Below are 24,702 nucleotides of genomic sequence, written 5' to 3'. Positions count from 1 at the left end.
TATTACACTGACTCCACCGTGTGGCAAAGCAGAGGAAATTCCTCAAAGGATCAAACACCGGAGATACAATCAACACCTGTTGGGACACCTGAGGATCAAAGTGTCTTATCTGGAATCAAGGGGCGGCAGGAGGACGAGGAGTGGGATTAGCTCCTCTTTGCTCACCATCTTTTGCAAGTGGTGGGATTGTGCCTTTCTTAGGATGTACTTCAAGGAATTATTTGCTTTAGCTCTCACTGTGGTTGTATAGGGACTGAATCACCCATAAAGTTTTATAGTTGAATGACAGTTTTATATTATTATATTAAAGCGAAACTCTGAAAACATCATATTTTTGTTTCTGTTATATATAAACGGACAATTCTTTGGTTGAAATGGAGGCTTTTCGGTAAGCAATGAGAACCACAACCTTTAAATCCACCAGATGACAGTCATATGTTTTGGTTGTAATGTGGAGCTCAAGGATATATGTAGCATCTACTTATTTAAAACAAAGCATTTTAAATTCTTATCAACATGACATTCATGCCTTAATTTCACATGATCCCCCATCTGCATCACACAGCCAGGCAAGATAATAGATTTCCTTGATTTCCTGAACTCAGCGTGAATATCATGCAGAAAATTATTTTCAAAGGCAACTTAATTGAGCGTGAGGAGTTCTGGGTGGCAAAGCTTTGACCTCTGAAAATCTGAAATGAAATATTATGTGTGAACAGTGAGAAGAAAGCAGAAACGTCAGTGTACATTCACACACCCCTCAGTATCTTTCAGGTGTATGAGGCATTTGTGTTTGAGACAGTGCAATATTTGGTTTGACTGTGAGTCAGCATCTCGAGTATGGTTGGGATCATGTTGGGAAGTTCAATAACAAAAACTTCACCTAATAAAAACTATGTCCTGTCTAAAGTCTGGTACAGATAGAGTAAACAGCAGCATTAACAGTAAAGAAACATCATGTAAAATATTGTTTTTCCCTTTTAAGCAGCTTTAAGGTTGTCAGTATCATCTTGATCCTCGGCTCCCAGCTTTTCCCCTATTATCTTTTTTTCCAGGTATATCTTTAAACGTAAAACTATCTACAGCAGATGAAAAGTATCCGAGAGTCATGTTATTAAAAAACAGGGGAACAAAATCCACCAAAGACCTGACAGGACCTGCTCCATCTACACTGTTCACTGAAGCATCATCAGAAATATTCACAGTGGAAGGGTGGTAGTCGAGAAACCATTCTCAAGGAAGGAAACAGGGAGAAAAGGCACAGGCATGCCAAGTTACATAAAAACTGTTCTAAAAATCAGTGACAAGAAGTCTTATGGAGTGATGAATCCAAATGTAAGGTTTTTGCTTCAAAATCATCATCAGCAAGTATAGAGGAGGTCAGGAGTGAGGTGAGTGCCTACAGCCTCTGTAAAACACGAGGGTTTGTGGCTTCATTTCAGCAACTGCTGTTCTGCACAGAAAAGTGCTGTGAAATTTTAATCCAGCATGAAATACCATTTGGAAAGTTTCTGGGAACCGCATTTGTTTTAGCATCACAATAATCCCAAACACATTCTCAATGCATTGGAAGCTCACCTAGATAGAAAAACACATAGTGGAAAACTATCAGTCATGGATTGGCCTCCACAGAGCCTGGACCTCAACCTTAGTGTGGGAGAAATTTGACAGAGAACACAACAAAAGGCAAAACATTCAAAGAAGAGCTTTGAATGTCCTTCAAGAAGCCTGAAGAACTATTCCTGAAGACTATTTAAAGAAGGAAGCTGTCTAAGAAAGTTCAGGGTGTGTCAAAGGATAAAGATGGTCATAATAAATATTGACTGTCATGTTCATTAGAACTGTACAAACTCAAAAAATCGCTGCATTTATTTAGCAGTTTTCTAGCAAAATATAAAGACAAGAGCGGTGACTCAAGATTTGTGCATACTTCTTTACTGATAACTGTACTTACTGTTTATAGATAGCAGTGGTTACAGTTTTACATCAGAACTGGTGCAAGTTACGATCAAGTTTGCACATGTACTTTAGGCTGTGGACTTAGTAAAGGGGGGGGGGGGGGGGGGGGGATAACCAATTGCTGTTATATTCATAGAAAAGACTGGAAAAGGCTTCAGGTAGTTCTGTGAGCAAGACGGACAGTGACCAACAGTTCAATGCAAATATTGTTTTAGCTAGCAACTAACAGTTATTATGAGCCTTTTATATTCATAGGAGGTTAACTCTTCTGTCTGGTAGCTAATTGGCTTACAGGCAACATATCAGATAGGCTGATATGTATGCTATCATAACACTGGAAATTGTTTGCTTATATTTGTATTTAACATAAGAGAAGCAAAAGAGTAACTTTAACCCTAAAAATGGTTAGCAGTCGGTGACAAAGCTGGTTTATAAGCCTTTAGAAAGATGTGGGCATGCTGAATAATGTTACCTGCATGTTACTACAAACTGAGCATCACACTAAGAGGCGAGTTACATCAAAGGTTTTGACTGTAACAAAATAACTATCATTTCAGAGCACCGACGCTTCCCCTGGTCAGGTGAACGTGAGGATGACGAAAATGAGTACAAAAATGTTAATGTGTACAGACAGACACTTCAAAACCAGAGGGAGGCAGCAAAGCAATATAAAGGGTGAAAAACTGCAGTGAGCTCCCCAAAGAAGAAGAGCAGGCCTCAGGTAGCTCTGTGAGAAAGATGGACAGTCCCAAGCAGTTAAATGTAAGTATTTTTATTCTAGGCAGCATTGATTATAAGTCTTTTGCCTTCATAGCAGGTTGACTGTTTTCTATTTGGCAACTAACTAAGTGTCATTCAGCTTATCTAGCAGGTGGCTAACAATGAAGCTAGTCATTAGTCACAGGAACTGTTTGTTTGCATTTTTCTTTTTTGACCTAAACAAGGTCAAAAAAGAAAAATGCAAACAAACAGTTTGCATCTCTTAAACAAAGAGATGCAAAGGAGTAAGTTTAACTCTGAAAAAGGCTAGCAGTTGCTGACAAACATAGTCTAAGAGTCATTAAAAGTGATTCAACTGCAATCAGAATTACACATTTTTTCCCCTTGCATTGGACACATTAAATAACACAAATTAAAACTTTATAATTCCACATTGCTGTTTCCAAGTAATTGTATTTCTACTAAGCTTCCTTGCTGTCGTACCTCCAGCAGAAATCAGGACTTGTTATTGGCTGCCCTTCTTCGTGCATCTGATATTTTCGGATTAATGACTTTATTATCTGTTCCAGTTTCACGTGTCTATCCGGAAGGGATCTTCTATTCCTGCTCTGCAAAAATGCAACACTTGCTGTTCTCCAGGAAAATTTCATTGTCCGTTTTGTTCACCTGAAATTTTCAAACCCACAAACCGCCCCAGTCTTAGGATCCACTTGGACAGCCATCAAAGGGAAGCCTTTGAAACTGGAAGTATGTTTCAGAACTTTAAGTTTAAGTTAAACCAACTCATTCCTAATCATGATGTTTACATCTTTTCTGTTTCAGAATACACCTTCCACAGGTGTAGACTCCAGTGCAGAAGTCAGGCGCATTACCACTGTTTGTACTGCAAAGCCACAGTGATAAGAAGGAAAACTTTCCACAGTCATCTGTCATTTTGCAGTGAGCAACAACAGAGGAGGGTCCGGAAATTATCCAAACTACAGGCTGAATTGACACAAAGATTCCAAAATGACAGAGGGAGCCCTTCATATGACATGGTGAGGGTGTGATGGTGTAGTGCTGCACATGCTCTACGTTAAAGCAGATATGCATTATCTCTTAACAATGTTCCTAAATATTTAGTGTGCATGTCTATAGTTTTATTAAATACTTTGTGTGTGGTCTAGTGGAAAAGCTGTAGCCACTTTAGAAAGAGACTCAGTCACTTCCAATTGGTCAGCTTGTCCAAACAAAGCAAACCAGCATTTATTAAAAACATCAGGGGGACATCCAAGAAATTTATAGATGGGGCACAGCTCCCCTTCTCTGAAGGAAAAAGAGATGGCCCAGAATGAGTGGATGTCTCTGATATTCAACATTCATGATAACTGGGGCTGAGGGGGTTGAGAGAATGGGTTTCATTTTAAGATTTTTACAGACCTTTAATTGTAGTAGAGTACCTTTCTATTTATATTAATAAAATCATGCACTGCCAGCCATATATCAGACAAGCAGCAGTCACCTAATACCCATTACCTTCAACCAGCTGCTTCTGTTTCATTGCTAAATTTAAATATGCTAACATCGGTTGAAGGTCCCACTGATTACCACAATCCTTATGGCGAGATGTGAACCCTGCACATATTTAAGCTATTTGCTTAATAGCTCCAAATGTTTCAGTGTGTTCTTTCAACGTTGTTGATGTGGAACCAGTTCTACCAATTGAGCATCAAACCAACAAAAAGGAAAGTCATCCAAGAGATTTTAATTGGTTTAAAAAATGTTTTATCTCTACAGGAGAGGGATGTGAACGGTAACGGCATAACTATCGTCTCAGATTCAGAGGGCCAAGATTCAGAGGGCCAAAACAGCCACAGAGCCAGCGGCGGCCATTCTGTGTCTCACAGTTTCACCAGATCAGGCAAATGTGACACTGGGAGGAAAATGAAGAGGAGTACAGAGATGGACTCCTCTAAATGTCACAAAGGAGTACAGACAGACACTCCAAAACCACAAGACTGCGATGAGTATTACTTTATGACCCTCACGAAAGTGTTTAAGAAGTTGGCTCCTCAGAAAAAGGCAGGGGTCAGGATGAAAATCGAGCATCTTCTTCTCGAAGCTCAATTTACATAGAGAAGAGCATACCGTCTTTTTTATATATATATATATATATATATATATATATATATATATATATATATATATATATATATATATATATATATATATATATATATATATAAATACAGATTTATTTATTTTGATTGCACATGAATTACTTAAAGAAGTGGAAGTGATATGTTTTCTTTTTCACTGTGGACAAAGCCTGGAGTGTTTTGTGTCTTTGTGCCAGGCTACTGCATCTCAAATGCAAACTTACAACATGACATTATTTCAAACATTTCAGTATTTAATATAAATGTGTGCGAATTAGCAGGATAGTTGAATTCAAACACTTTCTTTTTTAGTTTAACAATTAACAGACTTATTTGTTGAGGACAGGTGGCATGCTTGAGTTATACATTCAAACACTGAGCAGCAGCAGAGAGACAAAACCAGATGTTCTGTATGAGGATCTTTATTTGTAATAAATAGGATATATATTTCCATTAAAAAAATCAACTAGACGGCTCCTTTGCTAGATTTTGAGTTGATTGTCATGTGCTTCAGATACGATGTAAGTACAACTTGGTGAGACGTCACAGTAAATGCTTTACGTTCATATATGAAAGAGGAAATCAGACAGCAACTTTGTTGAATGTTATTTTCCTTCTCCCCAGGTTTTCGTTTTATATTCCTGCTGTCTCTCAGCTATAGTAAAAGTGAAAGGAAAAAAAATGTTTAAAAAGTACAGGAATGCTAGTATTTGAGCTCTGAATCCTCGTGTCAAATATAACGAGGGATTTTCTTTTTACTATTCTGTTGGAGTATTTAAAGCTCCATAGCGTAGTGGTTTACATATGGATCCAAGAAGTGAAAAAGCTCTACAAAAACTGCTAAATCAAATGTGCAGTGCTAGCTGATGTGGTGAGCCCTTGTTAATGAAGAAACAGCTGAAAGTAGTTTTATTCTACTTGAATAATTTCAGTGGTAATTATAAGTAAAATCTGTAGTAGCTCACATGGAAAGAAATGTATATGAGTTTAGATTCTTTCTTTTTTTTAAAATGTTGTAGCATTAAAGTTTCTTCTGTTCATCATCTTGTGAACCTGTAGATGTTTTGCAGACTGCAGAAGTGCACTCGTCTACAGTGTTAAGCATCCTGTTGGCTATAATAACAATTTTAAAAAATATTTAAATGTTATGGCCCACCAAGGATGGGTGGAGATCTACACTCTTTCAGTATCTAACTTGTAGCAGTAGACTCCATGCTTGTGCTGCGGAGGTGGGAAACCAAAGCTGCGTACCCCTGGCTCAGACGGACCACAGTTACTTCGAGGTCTGGTGATGGGATAGCGAACGCTTCCATCGGCCAGCCAGCCGGCATCACAGCGGTCAAGCCCCGTGAACTTCCACGCAGAATACAGCTGTCCAACTTTGGCAATCTCTGCTCCGTCCTCCTGACACGCATGCTGAGCTTCAGTCAGGTTCATCTTGTGAGAGGACTGAAGGTAGTAGACTCTCCCTTAGAATAAAACACATTTATTTTGACAGTTAGCTGCACAGACGTGTTTCAGACTGCTATATAGCTGCGATTTATCACCCATAAATGCTAATGTGTATTTGTACTTGAGTTTCTGTAAAATTAATTATGATGAATTATAACATTCAGTTAGGTCATTTATTCATACACTATATGTATAAATAAATGGAGGCTCAAGTAATGAGTCTTAGCACCTTTAAAGAGAGGGATAATGGGAATCTGTGCCACTGTGCTCTTCAGAAATGAGGGTGTGAAACTGCTAAGTAATGGATCTGCTAATCTTTGTCAGTGTGGGCATCTTGACATGTCACAGTAAGGAAAACACAATTACACATCAGGAAATGGCCACTCAATATCACTTTAGCTTCTCTGTGGCCTTGTTGACCTCGCATCACCTTCTGCTTCGCCTCACCTTGGAGCAAAGAGGAGAAACAGAAGACATCGTAGTGATTAGGGTAGAGGTGAAGTCTATCGTAGCGGCGGACACCCGGGGCGAGGCGGGCTCCCCCGCAGGGCTCCCTGGACTGCGTGATCGGATACTGGACTGTCCCATCAGCTAGCCAACCGGCATTGCACCAGTTCATTCCCTCTTTCCAACACTGGAAGAGCTGTGTGATGGTGGCCACTGTCGAGTCCTGCTCCTTACAGGCTTGCTGGGCTCCCAGGAAGCTCAGATGGTAACGACCATGAGGGTGTTGGTAGGGAAACACCACACCTGGGTGGAAGATTCAATCAGACATCAGAATATCTATGTGGACTTCAAAGTGTGTCAAGCTTTCACTGCTATTGTTATTTCAGCTATTGTTACTACTTTGCTTACCAGGTGATACTACCACTGGCTTGTGGGGTTGTTGTTGTTGTTTTGTTGTTTTGTTTTTTTTAAATTCCAGTAAGTAGGTTTGCAATCATCTGCTCTTACTACAAACTACAAAACGGAACACTTTGATCTGCAACAGTGGGAAATCACAGGCTACTGGGTCAGCTGAACCAAACAGATGAGTGGTTAAAGTTAATTGTGTGGTTTTCTATGACAACTCAATTTGGAAAGTAAAATGTTTGTCAGTTGTTTGCAGGGGTTTTTTTTCTTTTCTTTTTTGTCTTTTTTTTGTCTTTTTTTTTTTTAAATTGATTATTTATTTGCAAATGTAAGCAGTCTGCTTTTATAATGGATATCCACACCAGCGGTCCCCAACCCCCGGGCCACAGACCGCTACCGGTCCGTAAGTCGTTTGGTAACGGCCGTAAAAGATGAGGCTCGGATGCGAAATTTCTGGTTTTCAGGGTTTTTATGGCCTGTATTTATATAGCGCTTTTCTAGTCCCTAAGGACCCCAAAGCGCTTTACATATCCAGTCATCCACCCATTCACACACACATTCACATACTGGTGATGGCAGCTACATTGTAGCCACAGCCACCCTGGGGCGCACTGACAGAGGCGAGGCTGCCGGACACTGGCGCCACCGGGCCCTCTGACCACCACCAGTAGGCAACGGGTGAAGTGTCTTGCCCAAGGACACAACGACCGAGACTGTCTGAGCCGGGGCTCGAACCGGTAACCTTCCGATTACAAGGCGAACTCCTAACTCTTGAGCCACGATCGCCCCATTTTTATCGGTTTTTAGCTTGTCAGAGGGTTTTTTTCCGACGTTTTTATCGTTAACTCTGTTTCTCTGGGAATTTTCCCTTGTGTTATGAATAAATCATCTTCTTTTTGGTACTGGTACCGGTTTTATTTTGTTGAATTTCTCCGCGACACCTTAATGACCAGTCCGTGAAAATATTGTCGGACTTAAACTGGTCCGTGGTGCAAAAAAGTTTGGGGACCGCTGATCTAGACTCTACATGTCGCAGCTTTCATTCACGGAAGCAAACAGGATAGCTGAAGGTGTAAATGCAGTACCTTGTAGCTCTAGGTGAACCACTGCGCTTTGGTCCTCCAGTCCATCCACCACAGTGCATCGATAGCGACCTGTATCATTCAGCCAGAGTTTATTCAACACAAGTGCAGCATCTCCTGGGAAATCCTGTCGGAGCTGCACACGACCCCTGCCCGACAGACAGTGCATGTTAATAGTTTAAAGAAAAACATGGTCAAACAGTCAGCGATCAGGTTATCTTATTCAGTTGATCATATCTTTAACCTGAAATCTCCAAAACTTCGGAATCGAGTCCCGAAAGCCACGATCACATCAGTCTCCTGTCCCCCAGCGGCGGGCAGCCAGGACCACTTGACCCGGACCTCCCTTGGTGAGCTCGGCACAGGCTCATACCAAAATCTGCATTGTAGGGTCGCATTACCCCCTCTGACCGAAAGCACTGATTGCTCAGCAGAGTCCACGTAGAGTTTCATACCAATAAAATGAACTGCAGAATAAATACAGATTTAACTTATCATACTAATTTTATATTAAAAGGTTAGGGTCTGAGCAATAATGTGCATACGTTCGTTGTTGCCGCTTTCATTGAGGTAGTCACCGTAGAAGAAGCTGTTTTGGGTTGGGGGGGCAGCCGGGGCCCAGTCTGAGAGAACCAGGTGAGCTATGAACAACAATACAGTCTGGAAGCACCAAATCATCATCATCAGTGTCTGCACTATCCTCAAACCTGCGAAGAGAAAAAATATTAGCTAATTAATCATTAAAGGTCATGAAGCAGGATGGACAAGATCAGAAATGAGTTCAGCAGAGGAGCGGCTCAGACTGAGCAGCTTGGAGACAAGGAGAGGCAAGGCTGAGGTGGTTAGGGCATGTGCAGAGTCGGGATAGTGGATATAGTCGACAAAAGATGTTGAATATGGAGATGACAGGGAGGAGGACAAAAAAGTATTTGTTCTCGAGGGTTTTTAAAAAAAATGAAGACTCTGCTTGCTGTATTGTGAACACTGGATGTTATAATAAAGCAGCAGCAGTAAAGGAAAGCACGATACAATTTTAGCAGGTGTGCCAAATGTAATGACCTCACTGTATATAGTTTGCTGTGTTTATACAGGGAAAATGCGTTTTCACACTGCGGGACTGTCACTTAAAGTGACTTCAGTGTTTAGATGTAACAATAGCCATTAATGTTCGTCACAGTAGTTTTCTCGTTAAAAAAAAATCTGGTAATTCTTTGTTTTTACATTCATCAGGTCCCAATCAGCCCAAATATCAAAGAGAAATTAAAAATGCAGGAGGTTAAAGCTAACAAATTATATCTGACGTACAGTTGTTATAATAATAATAATAATTATTAGATGGCTTTCTTTCCCACTTACCGCGAAATTGTCTGCGTGGTTTTTCCACCTCGTGTGAAAGGTCTGATGTTGGAGAGCTGGAGGCAAAGTGATCAAAAATATTCCCAGGATATTAATACCGCATTTAGCTTCCCCTCGGTCTCTGTCGATGATAAAAAACAGGTGCAGCTATGGGCCAGTTAATAATGATGAAGAATGTCCTGACCTTCTCCCCGAGGAGTGTCGGGTCGTACCGCTGCTCTGATTCTTAAGCACAGTCATCAAGCTGCTGGAAACATCCCCGCGTGTGTCTCTTTGTGCAAGCTGTGCATCTGCGGTTCAAGAAGACCTACAGAAATTACCCCCACCCCCGCAAAGTAAGCGCAGTTACAGTGGTTTATAGCTTTAAAGGAAAGTTAAAGATCATCGTGATTTTGATGGAAATTTAGCCTTTTATGTTACGCATATTATTCTACTATTGGGTAAAGTCTTTGTGGAGGCTCTATAAAAATATTAAGGTCACCACAGTAATACACTTCAACAGGAACGGCACATGGGATCGCTGAGCAGCTGTTTGTGGAGGAAAACTCTTTGAAAGCAGATACTTGTTATGGAGGGCAGCAGCATTTACTAGAAACACTAGAAACACCGTAATCTTTAAAAAGAGCTCCTTTTATGGTGTGGAAAACATGACCTACACAGTCACATACAGCAGACACAAACAGTGAAGAAGTATCATGTGTTAAGGTGTGTTCACACCGAACGCGATAGAGGCAGGCAGAGCGTCAGGCTTACATGTAAAGTCAATGGAAAGGCGCGATGACCCGCGATTGCGGCTCCCGCGAAAATTCGGACGCAGATTTGCGTCGCGAAACGCGAAAACGCCTGAAACGCGCGTGAGTGTAGCGCGTTTCAGGCGTTTGACTCGCGAAAAAAACCACGCGCGTGAGTTTATGTGTTGCATTTTGTGCATACACGCGTTTCGCGTCCCCCGCTCCAGTCGGAAAAATCTGAACTCCAGCGTCAAATCGCGCCGCGACAACCAATCAGGAGCCTGGTGACGTGGCTGTTACCTAGTTCAAAGGGGCAGATCCAGCCAAAGCCCTTTATTCTTCAATAGAAGGAAGGCTAATCAATGCCGTAGCAAACAACCCGGAGCCGTACGACACCAGCTGCTTTCTGGACCGAGACAGGAATATAAAGGACCGAGCTTGGAGGAAGATATGTAAAGAGATCGGGCAACCTGGTAAGTTCATTCATTTTTCTTAAGTTTTCTCTAAAGTTTTCACTGACCCGGGGAAGCCGCACAAAAGCTAGCAAGCCACCGCTATTTTCCCACTGACGTACAAATACCGTTCTGCTTTTAGGCATGTTGTCATTTAAGAATATATTTTATTGTTTATTAATAAACAGCACACAGTGGTCCCGCTGTTCATCCGTCACTGCCTCTTTTTTTAAATTTTCTTTTTCTTTTTATTGCACAGTACAGCATTGCATTCTGCAGCCTGATTGACAAATCTGCTCCGTGTCGTCTCCTGCGCTTGCCAAATTTATCATGTTTGGTTTTGATAACCATCACGTCCAATAGAAAAAACAGCACGAAGACACCCATAACTATGAGCCTCATTCGGAAATAGACACCTGCACCGCGCACGAAAGTGGCAGGCAGATGAAGACAAACGGCGGCATAATAATACTTTTACGTTTTGCAATCTACAAAGGTTTGCACTTTGAGAATCAATTGTGAGAACTGTGACCAATGTTCGTGTGTGTGGAAAAAAGTGTATAAAGTGCGTGGCCAGGGGCTAGTTATTCTGACAACCCCTGCTGCAATAAATGAGGGACCACTGTCTACTCTATGATTATTATATTCAACCTGTTAACATTTAATACTATATTGATAGAACCAACTGATTCTGCAGCAGAGCATCCCCTGTTGCTTCTCCTGGCTCCCCAGTCCCTGAGCTCCTGCTGCTGCACCCACAGGTATGTACAGCAAGCACTGATACCTTTTTAGTCGGTGGGATTCCCTTGTGATCACCTTTACTAAATATCTACAACCAATCTGATTATATCCTGTTTTTGTTTTTTTTCTCAATGTTGAAATTAAAATCTAGTAGCAGCCTTCTCATTTCTTTGTGTTTTGTGCTGTTTTACAGGCCCACAGGGGAGGACGGCTCCGAGGCAGATGAGGGACGGGTCCCAGGACGGTCCATCGGCGGTGGAGCTGGCCACCCTGGTGTCCCTGAAGAGGCCACACCAGTCTCCAATGGAGCATTTCCTCCTCAGCCTTGTTCCTGCTCTGGAGAGCAGCTGGTCCTTTTTATTCCTGTCTCTCTGTAAATACTTATATTTTATATATTTATGTTTAATGTTTTTCTGTTTGAGAATTCTAATATTATTTCAAATACATTTTTATAATGACTAATGTCTCAGTTCTACTACACAGCAAATGTTGGCACACGACTTGACACATGTAGAATTTATTTCATATTATACTAATGACAAAATATACTAATACAGTGGGATGCAGAAGTTTGGGCAACCTTGTTAATAGACATCATTTTCCTTTATAAATCGTTGGTTGTTACAATAAAAAATGTCAGTTAAATATCATACAGGAGACACACAGTGATATTTGAGAAGTGAAAAGAAGTTTACTGGATTTACAGAAAGTGTGCAATAATTGTTTAAACAAAATCAAGCAGGTGCATCAATTTGGGCACCACAAAAAAAGAAATGAAATGAATATTTAGTGTATATCAATGTGTGTGTCTCCTATATGATATATGGGGTGCCTTTGTCTGGACGTGCTTCCCATCCAGAGCTGCACAGCACAGAGGGAAGTTCCAGCGCTCCTGGAATCCCTCTGTGATGGACCGCCAGTCTCCAGGTGAAGGCACAGCCATGAAGTCGTCCACTAGACAGTCCCAGATGGCCGTCGCTGCCTGGGGGGTGATCTGGCTCACCGACTCTGTAACTGAACGCTTGGTGCTGAAGGAGTCCGCGGTGACAAGGAACCTGGACAAAATTGTTCAAAATCAGTATTATGTGTACTGCAGTTACAAAATACATTATTCAAATTCCAAAATACTTTTGTGATGTCAGATTTAAATCACAAAACATGAATCTTACATAAAACCTTTTGTAATTATAAGGATAATTCTAAACGTATATTAGATAATATCTAAAACAGTTGTGTTTTATTTTAACTTTAACATATCATAATTTGATTGGTAGCAACTTTCACAACTACAGTGAGCCAATCACTCATAATTCCTAAACATGTCAATCAGGTAGGAATGAAGTGAGACATTAATAGAAATAAAGAGTTGTGTGTTGACATGTAGCCCTTTCCTTGCTTAAATCATTAATATTTTTGAAAAATTAATCCGTGATAAGACATAGCTTATCAAGATAGAACCATGTAACTAAAGATGAACCAAACTGTTCAGTTTTATCTAACTCTGTTTTAATAAAGGATGCTCAAACTGGCCGAGTGAATGACGGTGATAGCGCTGGAATCGGCCGTCATCCAGGCGCAGCTCCTGGAGCAAGTGGTGAAACTCACCAAACTGCTCACACCTCTGGAGGACCTGATGGACCCAGGTACGGCGAGGATGTCCTTTATGCCGCTACTCTGCTCTCCACAGTAAATAGAGAAGGGAGACTCTCTCTTCAAGCGGTAGCTCGACACCTGCCATCTTGCAAAGATACCGGTCTGGCAAAACTTCCTCCCACATCCCTCCCACATTTCCGGTTCACGCGCGTTAAAATATGATATTTTGGGGCGCGATGGATTTTTCTTGGACACGAGTAGAGGTGCGAATGTACACGCGTCAAGTTAGGGGCGTTTGGGGCTTTTTTCTCGCGCCCATCGCGTTCGGTGTGAACACGCCGTTAGAGATGCTTTGACCTCCACTGCTTTTATTTTACAGAGATGAAAGATGTTGCCAGAGGCCAAACATGCCAGGATTGTGAGCTTATGGGCTAACAAGGTGTAATTACTGGTGTAAAGAGCAAGCTGAAGTCTTCTGCAAGAACTGCATTCAAGCGTTTGCGATAACTGGCAACGAGTCTCTCTTGCTGTGGAGGAGTTTGGCACACTCTTTATTACAGAATTGTTTTATTCAGACATACTGGAGGGTTTTCAAGCATGAGTGGTGTGTTAAGTATCAGATCAAAGTCCAGATTTTAATTATGCCACTTTCAATTTTTTATTTTTTGAACCATTCAGAGATGAACTTGCTGGTGTGTTTTGGAATATCCAAGTGTGCTAGCACTTCAGGAAAGCACCAAAACATCCGCAGACCATCACACTACCACCACCATGTTTCACTGTTGCTATGAAGTTCTTTTTATGAAATGCTGTTAGTTTTACGCAGATGTAACAGACTCAAAACTTCCTAAACGTTCAGCTTTGGTCTTGTCAGTTCACAGAATAGTTTCCCCAAAGTCATCAAGATGTTTTTGGCACATGTAAGACGAGCCATTGTGTTCTCTAGAGTCAGCAGTGGTTTTCTCTTTGAACTCTCCCATGGATGCCATTTTTGCCACGTCTCTTTCTTATTGCTGTATCATGTATTCATTTATTACATAAACAGGCTGTTTGACCTAATTTGGATGTTAGAAAACAGTTTAAGAGTGATTCCTGTACTTTTATACTGCGTGTCACTCACTCAAATTTGACGTCCACGTTTCCACTGTTTGGTAGAGATTCCCATTGGATGTGAGAGTAAAATAAAACTGCTATAAAAGTGGAATCACATTGAAACCTTATAAAAAGGACATAAAATTGTAAACATAATAGTAAGTTAAAGGATGAGTTTTTGTATATCAGTGTTTAAGAAATGATTTCCTGAATTCCTTAGCTTCAATTTCACCATCACCAGGCTGAGCATGAAGACTCACATCATGTTTTGTGTGGTTAGAACAGTTTGTTCTTTGCGAAACAAAGAGGAACGCAGCCAACGCCAGGCTGCTCAAAAACTGCACCTTCTTTTAAGTTTTATCTCCTTTTAAATGCTGAGTTGTACAAAAGAATGCTCACTTTTGTCTTCTTTATCTACGCCTTCATTTTGTACCCTGTGTACATGACTCTGCTAACAAGTCAGCTCATGCTTAAATCAGCTGTGAGCATCTACTCTAACATGGGCACTCTAACAGCTCAAAAATGGATTTTTGTGTCTCAGCTGAAAAGATACACAAAGTGTAGAAAGAGTTTTTTTTTTAAACATTTAATAATGTTAACCAACAGTAAATTAAAAAAGCAATGCAAAACGTTGCTGTTTTCTACATATTTCACATTTTTTGTAAAAAGAATTAGTTGGTCATGAAATTAAATTTAGGAACAAAGCAAAAAGGTGTCAAAATGTGTTTAACCCCGCCCCCCCCCCCCCAAAACAAACAAACAGAAAACCCTACTCATCCGTGGAGTCAAAATGTGAAAGTTATCATTTTCCTGCTCTGGACAAGCGTTCCCGTCCTGTGTGGTTGAAAATGCCATAAATACACTCTGTATTACACCGGGAAAATCTCAGGGCTTGCATTCTTAGACAGACTAAGAGAAGATCTGTGCAAAAAAAAGCTCCTAAAGGACAAATTATCAATCTGTGAGGGATCTGTGAGCAGTTCAATGTTGCAGCATCAAACAAACTTTTAGCAATGTAAACATTAGGGGGGGGGGGTTGCTACAGTCAAAGTGCTACAAGTGTTAAAGTCCAAGCTATTCAGCAAATATGATTCCCATGGAGTAAAAAACAAAGCAAATGATTCTGTTTGCGATCCGTCCTCCGCTGTGGTGCGAGCAGACGGAGCATCTGAGGATGAGGATGGAGTGCTGATAAATGGTTATTGACTAGTTTCTAATCATCGCAGCCCAACAGCTCCATGCGCAGAGTGATGCGCTCGTGCCATTCCCAGGGGATGACTCGGACGTATCGAGCATAGACCGGAGGCTCAAAAACATTCTTCTTATGGGTGTTGTTGTCAGTGTTTCCCTGGAAGAGCTGCAAAAACATGTTAAGGTTACTGTTAAATGAAAACACATTGTTTTGAACACACCTTACTCCCATTTACACGTGTCAGTGACTGTTTTTGTGCATGCGTGGGTGTGTGAGTGTGTGTTTTGTTTGTTAGATTACAATTTTTTTCTGAAGTGGAGGTGAAGTGGAATTTTCTATGATTTTGTGTAGGTTTTTTAATACTGCTCCTGTTTTTCTACCTTACTGAATCAAAATATTGTTTTGTCATATTGTATTTTATTACGTTTTGTTTAATGTTTTGGATGCTGCAACACAGCAATTTCTCAACTTTTGAGATAATAAAGTATATCTTACCTTATTTTTAACGTAGCTTTGACATATATGGAAAAAAAAAAGAGGAAATGGCATTTCAGGTATTCACATACGTCTGACCTTATCATTTCCGGTGTTCTCCTTCACTGTACTCCAGGACTCCCCATCATTGCTGTAAGCAACTTTAAACACTGATACAAACTGCACTACTCCAAAGTCCTTTGCACCCTGTGTGATGATGCCCGTGAGGCGCTTTGTCTTCTCTAGATCAACCTAAGATAAGATAAGATAAGATAAGATAAGCTTTATTAGTCCCACACGTGGGAAATTTGTTTTGTCACAGCAGGAAGTGGACAGTGCAAAAGTTATGAGGCAAAAATTAGAATACAATAAGAATAAATACAGTACACAACTGTACAGAATAGAATAAAATAAAATACTATATACAGTAGAATAAAATAAAATAAATATACAATAAGATAAAAATAGAATACAAATACAAATACTATATACAACTGAGTAAAAATACAACGATGACAGAAAGGATTATTGCACTTAGTATTATTGCATATGTATGGATGTGTGTGCTTGATCAGTTAAAGTCTTTATTATGGAGTCTGACAGCAGTGGGGAGGAAAGACCTGGGAAATCTCTCCGGGGAAGGAGCAGGAAAAAAATGGCATTACCAACTAGTAACTTCAAAGAAAACAAGATTTTTAAAAAAGGTGACTGCTGCGGTTTCCCTCACCTGGATCCACTCTGAGCGGTTGTTGTAAGCAGGAGACCATGCATTAGTCTTCCCCACCTTATCCAGCCGGGCAAACTGAGGGTGCCACGTGAAAGTATCAATGCCCCACGTGCGGTAAGAGCTGGAGGCTGAAAGCTGCCCGTCTGAGATGAACCGAGACTTCATACCAAGAGGCTCTGAGCAACCTGCCGTGTTTGAATAAACTGTGAATCAAAAGGCAGACGGACAGACGGAGGGAGGGGGAAGCCAAAGCAACAGAAAGAGAAAAGAGGGGAAAAATTGAAATCACCCGACAGAAAAGAAGAATCAACTTCACCCAACATTTTAAGAATGACGAACATTCACAAAGCGAGTGACTGATTACAATCACAAATACCCACCAGTGACCGAGTGAAAGGAAAAAAACAGAAGAGCCACACAATGCAGAAGAAAGCATGCAACATAGCACACAGAGCTGTTTTTCTTTAAACCTTTTAGCATTAAGATCAAATAAGACAAAAGCTGAAGATGGACAAAAACACAGCCGGCAGTGTTTTTATTCTTGAGTGCTTGAAATGGCTTCTTTTGTTGTTTCATAATAAGGACTGTACCCACAGAGCTATAGTGGATAACTTCTATGTGGTCAAACTAGGCTAGATGTGGTGCAATTAAATTTCAAAAGTCTGTCATTTCACCTGTCAGCAAGACCACAGTAAGAAGACATCAACACAGTAGCACAAGACACACTAACGATGCTGCGAGGAGTTATGCAGTTTAGGTTAAGGGTTCACAGAGGCTGTGACCTGACTTCGACTTAGCGTACACCACCTGTCCTTTTTCATTATTGTCCTATCTTTTTTATCTAACTGCTTTTGCTCGCTGACCTTGCTGTAAGTGTTACGGCTGTGCTGGAAGTTTATTGTGTTTACCGTGAAGTTCACAGCCCAGCAGCTCCATGCGCAGCGTGCAGGCCCTGCGACAAACCACGGGGATGATGCGGATGTACTGGGCCACGATAGGAACGTCAAAAAGGTTTGTCTTTGTGCGGTCGTTATCTATGTTGCCCACAAAAACCTGCAGCAAACAAACACAGGTGAGCAAACTGAATAAACAAAGTCAACAAGAACACTCAGAGAGCACAACTAACTCCCACCAAAGGGCAAGGGCTATACTAAAACTGTTTTATGATGTTTTTATTACAACATGATGATGTCAGCCTGTAATGGCGTCACGGTGTGTTTTATAGCTCTCTCTATGCCCTTTCATATGATAGATTACTCAATATGGTTTCTTTAAATTCTTTTCAAGATCAACTATGATCTTGTTGATTTTGAAGGTCAAGGTCAAATGCTTAGCTACCCTAGATACCCAGGTCCCCCAAGGGTAGTATATAGTTGTGAAGTTTGAAGACAAAGAGAATAATCCTTATTTGTCCTGCACTGGACTTTGGTGCAACAGGGCGGTCTGGGCTGCCTACCCTTCAGCTTTTTTTTGATTGGCTGCCTCTTACAAACAGAGGGTTCAAACAAGAGGTGGGTGGAGCTTGTCAGTGAGAGCAGATATCATCTGTCATCTCAGGAACACAGCTCTAAATAAACATCAGGGAGAGGCATGAGTTGAAAAAAAAAGTCTGGCTCATTGGGATTACTTCTACACCTCATCTCATTGTTCTAGATTGTTTAACACCTTAATATCGACATCCACCACTGTAAGAGTATCTATGTGTTAGAAAATGAGAAAAAGCTTAACAGGTCCACTTTAAACATAATAGAAAATAACATATGTAGTACAAAGTTGTGTCTACCTTATCCCTCTGCTGGCCATCCACTTTGTAAGTGATGTAGGAGTTTCCATCAAGGCTGCTTGCCACCTTGAAGGCTTTGATGTACTCAGCTGTGCCCAGGCGACTGGCACCCTGAGTGATGATGCCCGTCAGACGCATAATCTTCTGCATATTAATCTGTTGTAACCAAAACGCCATGGGTCAGTGAGCATCTGGACAGGTCATGCACTGCTCAGTCTCGTCAAAAGCATTCACTTCTCTCACCTCGATCCAGGGGTTCTTGTCGTGTGTGGCTGACGTCCAGGCGTTGACGATGCCTTGGTTGTTCAGTCGAGCCAACTCTGGGCCCCAGCGCTGAAGACCCAGAATGCCATAGTGCACAGAGGAAGCAGAAATCTGGGACTCCACGATTGCTCCTCCCTCCATCCCCAGCAGAGAAACACACCCTGGGGTATGAGATGGAGGGATTTTTTGTTACTCTTGCCACGCTTTAGATCTTTTTCTCATGCTTGAGTGAGCCACGCTTACAAGGATATCTCATCAGTTTTTAAGTTCTTTAAAAAATGTTGAGGCAAAGCGAGTAACAACAGGCTGTCAGGCTGTTTGAAATGTGTGTGTCTAATGGTGGTGCACATACGTAGCTGGCACTGCTTTCCAACATACGGTGAGGGGCACTGGCAGGAGTAGTCTCCATCCAGATCTCGGCATTGCCCTCCATTCTTACAAGGCTGTTTTTCACAGTCATTTACATCTGAAAATCAAATTCAGAAATTACAAAACAAATAAATAAAACAACAAAAACAAAAACAAACAAAGAGTGCTTCAGATGCGGTTCACACTTGTCAAACAAGCACAAACATCTGAGGGAAAACTGGTGGAGGACTGAAGCAGGTGAATGACCATAATAATTTCACTGTGTCTCCAGCATTCAGCTGGTGACAAATAATTACTCTTCAATCTTATTGCGTTGACAGAAGTGGCCCTGAGGCATGGCGTCATTGAACAGGTGGGAACAGCGGAAACTTTGAAGTTATATCCATGTCGTGTCACCTGACACACTTACACACCAACTATTCTGGCAACAAGCTAGAACATCTGCTCAACAGCAGTATACACAAACTGAGCTCTTTAAAAAAAAAGAAAAAAAAAAGAAGGTATTTCAAATAATAGTGAAATTTGTCATTAAGTATCATTAATGTTTCTCCTTTGATTGAAGGTCCAGTTTTGATTGAAGGTCCACTGTCTAGGTAATGCTTGGTAATCTCCACAAGGTGGCACACTCATACAACATAAAGACTACAGACAGTTGGGATGATTACACATTTTTCTTCTCTACTGTTTGAAAAAGAACCTATTCATTTTTAAACCAAGCAGTGAGATTGCACACCAAACAATATTCCTTCAGTTTTTAAAAGGCAAAATGTGACTGAAAGTAAGCAGCTAAGAAGACAAAAGGTGCTGTTTTACTAAATGACCAGTATATAGATTGCTTTGTAATAATAGTAGGTTATGTTAAGTCTTTGTGTTTGGTTTGTATTGAAAACCAGTGTGTACCATGTTTATGATGTTTTCCCAAACCCGCAGCCAGAGGAGGTCAGCCCCACTCCCTGCTCCATGAAAAATCCACAAGCAGAAAATCTCAGCCGCATCAATGAATTATATGATCTACACAGCAGAATACACTGTCTTCTGCTTTTTCATCTCTGTGTGAGAAATAGTATGCGCACTGGCTAATACAGGGATATGACATATGATGATACAACATAATATATAGTTTATAATCTGAATATAAATTAACTGTTGTAAAATTGCAATGATACAGTGCTTTTATAAGGTGTTATAGGTGCATAAATGCTACAAATGCGTCATTTTAGCCAGATGGTAGGTGGTTGCTAGGCAATGTGATGGCATAATATTGTATATAGATAAGAAACTTTAGGGTCCTAATGTACCTATGTGTCAATTTTGTTTGCTTAACTCTAACTGTGTAGGAGGAGTTTACGTGCAAACTTTTATAGTGACAGTGATAAAATTGAATACGATTTTTTTTTAAAGGTAAAGTCCAAAAACGTTGTTACGTTATTAAGTTCAGACTTGATGAAAGCTGTGTAACTGACACCTAAGCATCACACATGCCTTATTTCACCCGTTTTAGTAACGCCAAGAAACTTCAGAATGAATGCAGGGCTGACGTAATGCCACATGGGTCTGTTTAATTCCTGTTCCAGTTAATGCTAAGAGGATTGGTCACAACAGCACGGGCACAGCACAGCTAATAACACTGAGAAACAAATGATCTTACCAAGAGGCAGACTGTGAAATAGCCTTTGCTTTTTTTTGCTACTTAAATCTGAAGCCTGAAGATCTGGCTTGTACTGAACATTTTATTTTTGTCAAGTGGAATTCATTTTCACACGCTCTGGCTTCACCTCAGTGACTTCTCAAAGGCTCTTTACCTACTATCACATCACTTGTTTTTTGTGGAGTGTTATTTCTGTGCATTTACTGGACATATTATATAGTGCGGCGTATATTGTCTGCCTGGTTCAAAATGAGAAAATATGGGAGTAGACGACCAGACTGCACCAACACTACAATTGGTGGTCAGAGCATGGGCTTTGGGAGGGTGAGCTGTTCCTCCACAAAAAGAGGAAAAGAGGGGAAAAAAAGCCTCTTCACAAAGTTATGCAAGATTTTGAATCAGAAGGTTTATACATTAAATCTTTTTCATCATTTTTGCTACCAAACTCACAGTTCAGGATGTCAGCCACTGCTCAGAGGTGTCTAGGAATAATATTCACACACACACACACACACACACACACACACACACACACACACACACACACACACACACACACACACACACACACACACAATCCTAAGTTTGGCTCCCTTTTTGTTATTTTCTCATGCATTTGCTCCACTAATAATCCTCATGTTTTAATGCTAATTTTACAAGCAAACTTGTATTGGATTCTGCTATGAGGATATGACTGAATTCACTATTCATTTGACTGGGATAAAATAGATGCAATGTTGACCCTGTGTGAGAAGCATCTGCATGCTAAGAGACTTGGAGTGGTCTTTTACTAATTAGCCAAAGAGAATAACCACAGAAGCCACTGAATGGGCTCCTTTCATGAAGCTGCTGAGCGGACTACACATCCCTTTCATTGCCGAAGATGTGACCGGAAGAAAAAACTCCTTGTGTTAAAACTTCTAGAGAAATCTGCTGCAAGTGGAGCTTGCTACTGTGTTTTTCACATTTTTGGGTAAGCTGTTCTCTAAAAAATACTACTTTGAAAGAAATTAGAATGCAACCCATTCCTAAACGATAAATCTTTTATGTCAACATTAAGTGGCCAGAAATTGTTTTAAAATTCATTGAATAAGGAGTTAAATGTCCTCTGGAGTACAGCAAGTAGTCTTATAGATGCACAAGACAAAAAGGGTTCAGTTCAGGCTTTTGACTCATAGCCAGAAGTAACTTACTGATCTGGCAGTGCACTCCCTTAAAGCCGGGCTGGCACTTGCAGATGTACTCATTGAAAACATCTCCTCGTCTGGTCGGAGCGATGACCTCGCAGGACCCATCGTTCTTGCAGGGGTTGGGACTGCAAGGTCCTGAAGATGGAAAAAGAAAGGTGTTAATTTCGGTAGGTGCTTCGGTGCTTTCCCACCAGAATTTTCCTTTTCAGCTCTACCTGTCTCTGTCAGGTTACAGCTGTCTCCACCAAAGCCATCGGCACAGATGCAGATGAAGGGTTCCTCTCCTACTCCAGTCACGCATGTTGCTCCATTGTAGCAGTGATTTACCTTACAGTAGTCAGCTGAGTGAAAGAGATAAAGGAAAGGCAGTGCAACGATTATTAGTATTTACTATTCACACCGCGGCTGCACATGCATGCATCCACTGCAAAAAGCACACATTTCTATAGTAGATAGTGAAAAAACAACAACAAACAACAAAACAAAAAAACTTGTCATTTAATTGTTTATCTATTAATTAATTACTTGTTGTAGTATGAATGGCCCGGGAGATGTCTTAATCAGCAGGAGAAGCTCCAAACCTCCAAAATATATGCCCTCCTTTACATTATTCAAACCTGCAGAGTGGGCCAAATTGGTGTCTTTGGCAGATAATTCTAGTTCCCGGGCATTATGTTTGATGCCCCAGGTCTAAAAGATGGTATCGCTCAGCACTACCAACTCAATATAGCACTGCATTTCCCAAAGTTCAGTTCTATTGCAGATAATGTATGGTAAATGGTTGGGTACAGCCATCAGGTGTATCTAAAGAGTAACACAGAGATCTTTCCCTGGTGTTGCTGGAGTTTCTGCCCTGATCAGTGCTCCTGCAGTTTTTGCTGGGAGGCACTGAGTCACACATCATGCCTGGATTGTGTGAAATGATGGCTCAGACCTCAGTGGGAGCGGCAGGACAAAAGCTTATGAGTCATACGAGATCTCTCAAAGTTACAAAACCTTTACCTCATTATGTTTGTTTTCTTTTTCCAGTCTATTGACTCAACAGCAGCAGTCACCATTCAAACTGTGAGCAGCTCCAGGTACAACAAACTGCAATTTACTGGCATTTTGTTTGGCAGTGAGGCCAAAACCCTACATGAATTATTCTTGAATACAGCACAATCTATGTTTACGAAACTATTTGCCATGAAAACGGATCAGAAGAATAAACACATAAATAAATAGCCCAAAATACAGTGGAAATGTGACTCAATATAAAGTTTTATGTGGTTAAATTCTCAAAAAGTGTATCCCGAATAAATGCTGGAAAGTGTCTAAGGCTGTGTGAGCTGGAAAACAGCTGGTCCTATGATGTAGCCACTGTCTTTATGAGCCAACCTCTGACAGCAGAATGTGTTTATGTCCAGGATTAGCTGAGTTTTCCAGAAGCATGCGGATCTTTGAATAACAGACTAGGTACACAGCATGACAATACAGCAGCTCAGGGGTGGGACAGGATATGCACCACACCTGACAGACAGGTGGGACTCTGAATGTACACAACCACCATGAGAACAAAATCACATTTGCATGTTGAACTAAATTTAGATGAGTGGACAGCTGCTTCATGATGGCCCCAGACAGGAGCACAGATGGCATTAATTTCCTTTCCATCTGCATCAAATCCTTGTGAGTCCAGGTAGATGTCCACAGAGACAACTAAAGGGACACCTGTAAGTGTGCCTGTGAGAATAATGACATTTCTAGAAACACTGTCCACTGAGAAAGGGGAAAACAACCACGAGAACTGTTCACTACTGCAAGTATCGCTTCTTGTACAATGATCACTGCTCAGAATAGAGCTTAGTAATAACAGAGTATCACGTGTAATAACAGACCGGTCTCACATTTAATCACCTAGTCTACCAGGACAATAATGAGCTCACATTATCATAGGCATACGTCTACATTGACTGCTTTCAGGGGGTAAAAAAGTGCACAAAACTGAATCCTAAATGCTTAAGTAAGAATAGTAAAAATACTTGAGATATTTAGGCTACTGTTGTACATTTGCTGTTTTCTTTTCGCCCTGCATTACGTTGATTTATGTGAAAAGGAAAAACAAAAAGCAATCAAAGTAGGTCACTTCACAGTGAATTGACAATATAATGGGGAAAAGGGAAGCAAATGCCATGGAAAATACAACAAACAGCACCAGAGTCCCCTTAAGGAGAAATGGAGTCTAGTGTTAGAGGCAGAGACCTGTCAACAAAGTAAACTTTTAAGTTCTGCGTTAACGCAATATTCCGCTTTGATTCGTGTCGTTTATTCAAAAGGAAACTTACCTGTAACTGAATGCAGGCAAAGCAGCAGAGCAAATGTTCCTACATACGCTGGGGTTACATTTCCAGGACGTTTCATATTTGTTTTAGCCTTACTTTGTCCCGGGGGGTTGTTTGTCCGGAAAGACGCGCTACCTTTAAAATTTGAATACCAATGCGGCTTTGAAATGCAGTCGGAAATATCGCAATTCCGACTAAAACGCAGATGAAGAGCCGGGTGATAAATGGGAGAGCTGAGATTTTCGCTAATACCCGAGTTAACGACGTGTGACGTTTTCTGGTGGGCGGAGAGAAGTGAGGAGGAAGTCCTCTGATATTCATTCATGGCAGTCTGTTCGCCACTTCTTTCATTATTTTTTACTTCTTGTTGACTTCAAACTTACTTACTCCTACATTTAAACAAAACAACAAAGAACGAAAACAAATGTATTTATGTGCTATGGTGCTGGTCAATTTTTTAAATTGACTTTATGCATTCTAATATGCCTTACCATTAAAGGCATTTTCCACTTTAATTTTGTCTCTTCATCGTGAGTTAACTTTTATCTAAAATTAACTGAAAGTCG

General features: G+C 40.8%; 2 protein-coding genes and 2 long non-coding RNA genes across 6 annotated transcripts; 2 read left to right on the top strand and 2 right to left on the bottom strand.

The window, feature by feature from the left end:
- The first annotated feature begins 2,343 nt into the window (after positions 1 to 2,343).
- LOC113018711 (uncharacterized) lies at positions 2,344 to 4,837 on the top strand. The gene is made up of 4 exons (XR_013909393.1): positions 2,344 to 2,721; positions 3,249 to 3,426; positions 3,502 to 3,716; positions 4,456 to 4,837. It is a non-coding gene; the product is annotated as an uncharacterized LOC113018711 (long non-coding RNA).
- A 280-nt stretch (positions 4,838 to 5,117) lies between these two features.
- On the bottom strand, positions 5,118 to 10,168 carry LOC113019587 (hyaluronan and proteoglycan link protein 3-like). Of its 2 annotated transcripts, none has more exons than XM_080302257.1 (7): positions 9,744 to 10,168; positions 9,560 to 9,615; positions 8,749 to 8,910; positions 8,448 to 8,670; positions 8,207 to 8,352; positions 6,717 to 7,019; positions 5,118 to 6,286 (listed from the first exon to the last, which is right to left on the bottom strand). In XM_080302257.1, exons 1-7 carry the CDS (start codon positions 9,797 to 9,799, stop codon positions 5,991 to 5,993), a joined length of 1,242 nt encoding a protein of 413 aa, XP_080158383.1. In that variant the 5' UTR covers positions 9,800 to 10,168; the 3' UTR covers positions 5,118 to 5,990. The 2 variants fall into 2 exon arrangements, with proteins under 2 accessions (XP_080158383.1, XP_080158387.1); XM_080302261.1 differs by having other exon boundaries at positions 8,782 to 8,910.
- A 125-nt stretch (positions 10,169 to 10,293) lies between these two features.
- LOC145429175 (uncharacterized) lies at positions 10,294 to 11,941 on the top strand. Its single transcript, XR_013909392.1, has 3 exons — positions 10,294 to 10,763; positions 11,422 to 11,503; positions 11,677 to 11,941. It is a non-coding gene; the product is annotated as an uncharacterized LOC145429175 (long non-coding RNA).
- Positions 11,942 to 11,984: 43 nt separating this feature from the next.
- Positions 11,985 to 24,396, bottom strand: LOC113019574 (lactadherin-like). 2 transcript variants are annotated; one of them, XM_026163345.2, is made up of 10 exons: positions 24,140 to 24,396; positions 22,031 to 22,156; positions 21,819 to 21,950; positions 18,961 to 19,074; positions 18,588 to 18,769; positions 18,345 to 18,500; positions 17,470 to 17,614; positions 16,562 to 16,764; positions 15,934 to 16,086; positions 11,985 to 15,525 (listed from the first exon to the last, which is right to left on the bottom strand). In XM_026163345.2, the coding sequence occupies exons 1-10, from the start codon at positions 24,213 to 24,215 to the stop codon at positions 15,382 to 15,384; spliced, it is 1,431 nt and encodes a 476-aa protein (XP_026019130.1). In that variant the 5' UTR covers positions 24,216 to 24,396; the 3' UTR covers positions 11,985 to 15,381. The 2 variants fall into 2 exon arrangements, with proteins under 2 accessions (XP_026019130.1, XP_026019138.1); XM_026163353.2 differs by having other exon boundaries at positions 16,562 to 16,746.
- Between the last annotated feature and the right edge of the window lie 306 nt (positions 24,397 to 24,702).

The sequence above is a fragment of the Astatotilapia calliptera genome, chromosome 1 (assembly GCF_964374335.1).
Source record: "Astatotilapia calliptera chromosome 1, fAstCal68.1, whole genome shotgun sequence".
In the NCBI taxonomy this organism is placed as follows: domain Eukaryota; kingdom Metazoa; phylum Chordata; class Actinopteri; order Cichliformes; family Cichlidae; genus Astatotilapia; species Astatotilapia calliptera.
This window is presented reverse-complemented; position numbering and strand designations above follow the sequence as displayed.

Coding starts and splice junctions, on each gene's coding strand:
- LOC113019587 (XM_080302257.1), bottom strand. CDS start 9,799: ATGACTGTGCTTAAGAATCAGAGCAGCGGTACGACCCGACACTCCTCG. Junction 9,616..9,743: donor CGACACTCCTCGGGGAGAAG/GTCAGGACATTC, acceptor CTTTGCCTCCAG/CTCTCCAACATCAGACCTTT. Junction 8,353..8,447: donor CGAAGTTTTGGAGATTTCAG/GTTAAAGATATG, acceptor TCTGTCGGGCAG/GGGTCGTGTGCAGCTCCGAC.
- LOC113019574 (XM_026163345.2), bottom strand. CDS start 24,215: ATGAAACGTCCTGGAAATGTAACCCCAGCGTATGTAGGAACATTTGCT. Junction 16,765..17,469: donor GCTGGGCTGTGAACTTCACG/GTAAACACAATA, acceptor TTTGATTCACAG/TTTATTCAAACACGGCAGGT. Junction 15,526..15,933: donor AGAACACCGGAAATGATAAG/GTCAGACGTATG, acceptor ATGTTTTTGCAG/CTCTTCCAGGGAAACACTGA.